Source organism: Anomalospiza imberbis, chromosome 7 (assembly GCF_031753505.1).
Source record: "Anomalospiza imberbis isolate Cuckoo-Finch-1a 21T00152 chromosome 7, ASM3175350v1, whole genome shotgun sequence".
Taxonomy (NCBI): Eukaryota; Metazoa; Chordata; class Aves; order Passeriformes; family Viduidae; genus Anomalospiza; species Anomalospiza imberbis.
The window spans coordinates 21007884-21016046 of NC_089687.1; the positions used below are offsets into that span (position 1 = coordinate 21007884).

The 8163-nt window shown below is 39.8% G+C and overlaps 1 protein-coding gene across 2 annotated transcripts in view; it reads left to right on the plus strand.

The window, feature by feature from the left end:
• The window catches only part of MAP3K20 (mitogen-activated protein kinase kinase kinase 20), an 88644-nt gene that overhangs the window by 58741 nt on the left and 21740 nt on the right, over positions 1–8163 (plus strand). Inside the window, exons 12-13 of one of the 2 annotated variants that reach the window (XM_068195899.1) lie at positions 7091–7135; positions 8057–8087. In XM_068195899.1, the coding sequence (XP_068052000.1) occupies positions 7091–7135; positions 8057–8087 (76 nt within the window). Of the gene's footprint in view, positions 1–621; positions 5621–7090; positions 7136–8056; positions 8088–8163 lie in introns of those variants that run through there. The other variant, XM_068195900.1, reaches the window with a different exon arrangement.

The following is an 8163-nucleotide window of genomic DNA, read 5'->3' on the forward strand; positions in this document are numbered from 1 at the left end:
CTGCCTGCTTGTCCCTGGGATGGCTTCTGAAGGTGTGGTGCTGGTGCAGGCTGGAGGCCAGTTCTCCTGTCCTTTGCGTTGGTGAGAGACTCATTTCTGATTGTGGCTGTTGCTGGGTGACCCTTTCTCTCCTTTTGAGCATACACTCAAAACCAGTCTGCTGCTGCTTTCATTTCTGATATTTAGGGGCTGCTGCTTCTGCATCAAACTGCAGAGTTTGTTTGGGTTCTCTGGTCTTAACCTGATTTATTCTTCAATCCTGAAAGGTTGAATTAAGCAACTCCAATTGCCTTGGAACCAGTCCACCTGGTTGAGAAATGTCATATTCTGTTTTGTGCTGTACAAAATGAAGGATTGAAGAGTTTGAACCTTCTTTTGTCATGAAAACTCTGTTGCCTGTGGTTCTTGCCATGCCACTCAGTGATTTTGCACTTTGGTTTAAGAACAATGACCCCAGAAGGATGCTATCTGTTTTAATGAATTCTTACTTGACCTCCATGTTTAGATTCACTAATCGTATGCTTTCTGTTGATTGCTGACTAATCTGGTGGTGTCTTTTTCCTTGATTTTAAAATTGGTTCTAACTTCCACTTTTGCTCTGTCCTTTCCTCCTTTAAATAGTTTTTCTTACCTCTTGCTGCAAGAATGTCTCAGGAGTCTTACTTTGAATCTAAAACAGAGGAGTCAAACAGTGCAGAGATGTCATGTCAGATCACAGCAACAAGTAACGGGGAGGTAGCTGGCATGAACCAAAGTCTGAAGGCCTTGATGATGACGGGCTTTGGGGATATCTTCTCTCTGAACAAAGCAGGATCTGTCCTGCATTCTGGAATGCAGATAAACATGCAAGCCAAAAAGAATTCTTCTAAAACCACCTCTATGAGAAAAGGGAAGAAAATCAACATGGCTTTGGGTTTCAGTGAATTCGACTGGTCAGATGACGATGATGATGATGATGATTTTGATGACACAGATGATAGCAGCGAATGAAATAAGTTGTAGAGTTAATCCTGAAATCGTTTTAGCAAAGCAAAACAATAAAGTTTTAGAACAAGAATCCTGTCAGTTTGGTCTGTTTAAATCCTGTAAAAGAAAAAAAAAACAAAAAAAAACAACAACGAAAAAGATATTTACCAGGCTGAGCATATTTGTATGTAGAAAGATATGTTGTTTTTGTTTCGATTGTGCTGACTTATTTCTGCTTTGATGAAATTTGGAACTAAACTTTCCAAACTAATTGAGATTATTATTATTTTATGATTATATCTATAATTCCTAGTGCCTGATTACAGAAAATATGGCTTGATAAATTTAAGATCTGGAAACACTGGGAGAAACTTCAGTGCCATTAATGCCATTGGTGTACTTCAATTTTTCTTTTGCGTTTTTTGTCATTTCCCTTACCCCTTTAATTGTCAGTCATATGCATATGCTTGTGCTTCCAGATTTGCTATTTTCTACATCCATTCTTTCTTACTGTTGTAGTGAAGGGGTTTGCTGTGTTTCTCAATTTAAAGCCTTTTTCAAGGCAGCATTGTGAGAAGTCACAAATAGGTTTCTAGGAACAGAGAAGCTTGGGGGGAAGAGAGGAGTTAGTTAGATATATAGTTTAAAAATGGAATAGCAGCAGAACCCAGATAATCCCTGTTAGTAGATGATTTCTATAAATGTTCTTTTTTCCCCCTCACGTGTATGTGCATGTGTATATAATTCACTCTAGCAAAGTAAACTGCAATCAGACCTCTGCATCTATTATCAGATATTGTGATCTAGAAGCTAATTTTCAGTTATGTTGATGTGAATCCATGAAGCCTCATTAACTTTGATGGACTTATTCTTGTACCTGAGAGCAAAAATCGGTGTTTGTAAATTTTGATTCTGTTGTATCTGCTAAATGGCGTGTGCCATCCTTGGGAAAGGACAAAGAGAAGCCACTGTGACATTTCAGCTTGGGCCCTGCTACTGTGGCTTGTGTGAAATTCTCCGTAGTAGAATCTGGCAGTAATGTCAGGAATATTTACTAGACTCTGCATAACTGTTTTTTGCAGCTACATTACTTTTAAAGTATTGTCACTGCTGTTACAGCTTACCATAAAACTCAGTGTGTAACAATCTGCTGCAATAATTGCCTGCCAGGCACTTATGTTGAGAGCAGTGAGGATGTTTCTCCTGATGACCCCTTTAGTGGTGATGCAGAAGGAGGGAGGGAAACCAGTGCGAACACAGATGCAGGTTAGAAAGGAAGATGTTGTAAAATATTTGCCAAGGAAGAAGGGCAGCATTTCAAAAGAAAAATGTTACTGTGTAGTTCAGCAGTAGTGGGAATAAGCCATCAAAATTCCATTCTCAATTACTGGAAGGGTTCCTTTTATAAAACTTCTGTTTTTGAGTGGCTTCTTTAATTATAGGCTTGCCTGTTACACAGCTCTAACCTATATATTATGGTGTTTTGTGAATAGCTTAGAGAAAAATGGATACATTAGATAACAGCAGGCCTGAAATCATTACCTGCTCACGCAACAAAACAAAGTTCTTTGAAGGAGTTTTTCTAGAGTGGGCACCTCTTTGGGTTGTGAGAAAGAATTGTTTTATCCTTAAGAATCAGCACTGGTCCAGTCACCTGCAAGGCACAGGTACTGCGCTCAGGCCGCCTGCTCCATTCGCTTTGCACGGGATCGTAGTTCCTGTGGGATGTCATTTAATCCTCTTCCAAACACTCCCAAATCTATTGACTTGAACTTATCCCTCTTGTATTCAAAAGCTTTTCTCATGATGAAATTATAATTTAAATGATGCAGTAAACATTCAAAGTATCCCAGGGAGAAACTCCTTTGGCTCAGGTGGCTTCTTAGGTCCATCAAAGCAACCTGATTTTAGGGAAAAAAAGAGACTCAGAAGGGCAAATAATGAAATGGAAATAAGAACAAATAGTCTTTTCCAGTGTAGATGTGTACTATTTTTGTAAGTCTATGTCTGTTAACACCCACAGCAATGATACTATTTTTGTAACTGCCACTTTGCACTCAGCAAAATTTGATGGATTTGTGTAATGTAATATGTGCACTTTAGGTCTTAAGATATGTATCATTGTGCATAAATTACTGTACCACATAAGTAGTGTAGGGATGTGCAACTAAGAACAAAATTTGGTTCAGTACATTTCTAATTGTAAAACCCCAAAAATCTGTTCCCAGCATTGCTATTTTGCACTTTTTTGGTGTTTGACAATCTTGGAGCACTTCATGCACATTTATGTTTGTGTGGGTTTTAAGTGAATTTTTAAATTAACTCCTTAATCTTTACAGAAATAAAAATAGTTTTAAAGTAGTATGGCACTGATTTTCATAGTTGCAACGTCACAAGTTTTAAGTCTTTCTTCAAGGTTTTGTGCTTACCCAGGTGTGTAACTTATATCAGCAAATACCATCAGAATGTGGTAACGTGCTTGTAGTAATTTCTACCTACTTGTTTCAGTTTTTTTTTAATGAAGCAAGATGGATTTTTTCCCCTTTGCCTTTTTTCCCCATGTTGTTTCTCAAAGCAAATAAACTATATTAAGGAAAAATTTAAGCTCTTCTAAAACTTCCTGCGCATTTAAAGTAGCAAAGGTGACCTCTGAATTGTAGATAAGGTGATAACATAACAAACTCTTCTGATGCAGTTTAGATAGTATTATCTAAATGACTTAGGATATTGGCTGTGCTTACTAAAAAAGCAGTGGTATTAATTGCATTTTTCCTTTCCCATGATGAGTTTCACACCAGGTGTCTCCAGTCTACAAGCCACTTATCATATGTGAGAATCAAGCTGTGTTGTTTCTGCCTCTGAAATGCTTCTCACTAGATAAAGGCTTTGAAAATGGCTCGGTGGGCAGGTATGGTGGTTGGAGCAGGGCAGAGTATTTCATCTTCCGCACCTGATTTTGCTCTGCAGTGTATCCGAGTCAGTCTTCTACCTGTCTCATCACCAGGTTATACAAATCTCCACAACAGTCCACAGTCACATCGTGTGTCAGCTCATGAAAGCATTAACCAAACCCAGAAGGCATTTCTCTGGCTGCTCTGGGCCAAAGCCAGAACAAACCACCAAAAGCCTTCCTGTGCCTTGTACACTTCTCAGCTCACTAGGCCCTGCCAGGCCTTTTGGGTTCCCAATTTTCTCAGTCTTCCATAAAGCCTGAAGGCTTTTGCAGTAAAATAATATCATTGCATTTGATGGAGAGGAAAGGTAAGAACCAGGCCTGAACTTGGCTGTACCGCAAACATTAACTTAGGTGGGTAAATGGCCTCAGAGAAGAATGGGGAGGATTGACTTTTGGCTTGCTTAATGGTCAGCTGGGACCAAGACAGGATGTCCAACTCCCAACTCCCTTTCTTTTCCTTAGCAGTGGTGAAAAAATATGGAAATGGGACTTGATGAAGGAAAACTTTTGATCTAGTCATTTTTGTGACAATGACATCACTAATTTCTTGGAGTAGCAAGTGCCTTAGGGTACGGTGTGGGTGTGCTGCATTGCCAGCCATTGTGTGCTCCCTGACATGGAGCTTGTCCCCTCTGGACTGGAAGGGCTTTCTGGAGGTGAGGTGTGCCGTGGCCTCTTGTCACACGGTCGTGTTCATGGCTTGGCTTTTGCTTATCATTCCAGAGGTTTTCTTAGATGTTGATTCCCTTTCCTTCTGGGTTTTAAAGTGTTTATTCTGAGTTAAATACCTGATGCAGTAATGATAGGTATTGCTCTCAGCAGTAGCAGTAGATCTGTAGTGTGCATATAGCTGTTAAGTATTGAGCAGTGTTACTGTGTGCCTTTAGTGCTGTACTTCCTTTATCTGTAATCAGGCAGCTTTTACAGGTTTTTAATAAGACCTCTGACTTGACAGAGGTTTTAACTACAGTCCTAGGTAGAATGTTCAGGTAGAAAAAGTAAGTTCATTTAGTAATTTTCACAGCCCTTAAAATGCACTGGTAGGAATCTGGAGGAGAGACCTTTCCCCTTTCCCCCAGGCTTCAACTTAGTGTACACTGTAAAATCTGCACAGAGATTTCTGACGTGAGAAGATTTAATTTTGAAACTGTAGAACCAATGAGTTTCTTCTAACATTTTATATTGTGTGCTAAATACCCATATTCCTTTTAAAGTCAGATATAGTCCACTGCATTTCTTGCTTTTGCACTACTGAAAAAGTTTTGTACTGAATAGTAGGAGTCAATGCTACTTACACTTCAGGTTTAAACTGATGGAATTTGAATAGAAAATATTTTCATAGTGTCAGAAAACTTCATTTTCCCTTCTGAAAAAGCAAAGCTGAGCGCAATGCCTATGCCAAGACTCTTGTGCTGTAAATTGAATATATCATTTGTGTGGAACATGCAATGTTACACTTCTGTGTGAAAAAATCTTGCAGTGTCAGTTATCCTCTTTATTGCACTTGACATACCATGTCTTGTTTTGTTCACACTGTGGATTTGATTTTCCAGTGTAAAACCAAAGCAAACAAACTAAATCATACAATGTATTCAATTTCCTCGATTGGTGTCATAAACTTTCTTTTGGTGTGAAACTTTTCCCTTGCTTCTCTTTTGTTCCAAACTTCTATTTTGCAATAAACATTTTGACAGTAAATTTTATGCATTTGTGTCACTGTGTAAAACACTGGTGTTCCAAGAGTTTCCTTATTGTCTGCTGGTTTAAGTCACTTTTCTGTATTACTAACTGTGTGACATTTCTCCTTTATTCTCCCATTAAGGAAAAAAAAAGAGAGAAATAATACAGAACTATTCTGCCACTGGTTATATTTAAACATGAAGAAAGCAGAAAAAAAACCACTGTACATCTAAAAATGCATTATTGGACTTCTGCAGTAAATTATTCAGTTGTACAAATCATTTTACCAGGCTCCTGCTGCAGCACCAGCCAGTTTGACTATAAGTACCTACAAAAGGCACAACTGATGGCCTCCCTGAGGGTGTTCACAATTGCCACTTGCCTTTCCTTGTCCTTAAGTGTTGCCCCCAGCACTACTTTTGCCCCACAGCGTTCTGCCCAGGCTGCAAGTCACTTAGTGTGCAGCTGGAGGTGCCGAGGTGAGGGCCTGCCTAGGCAACATGCTTGGCTTGTGGGTGGGGTCTGGGGAACCTGGGGGTGGCAGGGCTCTGAAGGAGGTGACAACGCCATGGGGGCTCGTGGGTAACCGAGCTGAGTCTCTCATAAATCACTGTTATTGACATCAAAAGAGTTTGCAACATCATGATATTGAGTTTCTGGGAGACATTGACTGTCCAAATACAGATCTACAACAATTAATGCTAACCGTTTAAGCTGGATAAAAATGCCAAGAAGGTGACACTTTGGATACCATATACTTGAATGAGTAAAATGGCAATCACTCTTACAGTAACACCTTCTCCTCTGTCAGTTTTCAAATCATGCCAGAATTTTGTTTCATGCAGCCATTCCTCCGTGGTTTCCTACTGCTTCAAGAGCTAACACCATCTTGCATCCAACAAAGTGTAGGAGGAAGCTGGGAAGTGCTGCACACCTTCAGCCTTACAGGAGTAGTTACAAAGCAGTGGCAGAAACCAAGAGAGCCTTCTTTGTACATGGGTGGGAAGACAGTCTGCAGTAGCCAGACTCCAAATTCTGGTTTTGCTGCTGTCCAGTGAAAGTTTTCCTTCCTTTTGCAGAAAATATTCACCATTTGGGAGGGAGTCATAATCCCAGCATTATTTTCATTGCAGACCGAAGCCATAGCAAAAGCCTTCCTGTAGTGTCAGAACCAGGAGGAGAGGCAGATAGAGTCCCTTGCCATCAGATGGTTTACTTTTGCTTCCTAAGTTGTTTTTGTTGGAGATGTGCTGGTAATTTTATCTGCAGAGAGGGATAGGATCAATTTAACACTGCCAACACGCTGTTGGAGCCAGCCCACAATCAGTGTGAATGCACTGGATTAGTACATCAATATGAGTTGCAGCCCAAGTCCTGCACTTTGCAGTGAAAAAGGAACAGAATAGTATCAGCCACGAGAGTAAAATTTGGGTGGAGGGGAGAAAAATGGTTAGATGGTTTTCTTTTCAATTCATATCTCTCACACAGTTGCTGCCCTCCTTTGATATTTGTGCATGGACCGAGGAAGATGTGGTGAGTATTTTGTGTTAATGTGGCCAGGGTCATGATGCTGCAGCTCTCTGACAAATGACAGCGGGCGTGGTGGGAGGGAAGGCCAGAGCAGAACATCTAGGTGAGATTTTACTGCTGTTTGTTTGGTGAAACTTGTGTCCCAGAAAGGCTTGAAAATCACTGGAAGTAAATTAAGGATTTTAGTTACCTTCATAAAACAGCCACTTTCTCCAGTGTCCAGAAAACAGTGGGAGCTGGGAACTGACAGCAGCCAGGAGGGCATTTCTGGGTCCTTGTTTAAGGAATGTGGATGTGCCCAATGACCCGACCCTGGACAGGACAAAATTATATCAAAGGTTTTATCCCACTGTGTGCCACCTGGATGGTAATTAACTGAAAAAAAATTTAGGACTTTTTAGGGTGTGTGGAACCTCTCTTTCATATAAAATAATGGCATTAAGTACTTTATACCTTTTTATTCAGTTAAAAGGCTAAACAAGACACATCAGTGATTTATCTCTGACATAGTGATGTGTCAAAATTATTTTAATGCCCTATCAAGCACTCCCTTTGTGTCTTATGCATCATGGGGTTGTTTGGCTGATATTTACCAAAGAACTGTCTGGAAAGCCAGTGCAAAAACCATAAAAGCCCTGGCTCCTTCACTTCAGCCCTTTTAGCACATGACATTTCTCAGCTTCTGGTTTGGTCATTTCAGTTCTACATGACAATAAGCTGAGAAAGGTGGCTGCAAAATGAAAGGCAGTTTGGAAAAGCTAAGTAGAAGTAATCACTTGCATTGGTGAATCCTGAGTCCTTTATCCCAAAGTGAGAAATATTATAAATTTTGTTTTAAAAAGGATGATTACTTGTGAACTCCAAATAACTGTAATACAAGATTTTGGTAATTTGAACTTCAAGATTGATTCCTCTTTTTTGCAGTTTTTCTGGATGCAACAACTTACTAGAAAAGGTAAAAGCTATTCATATGTCCTTTCATGCTCACATTTATGAACTAATATACATTTGTTCATTTTCCCCCCCTTCAA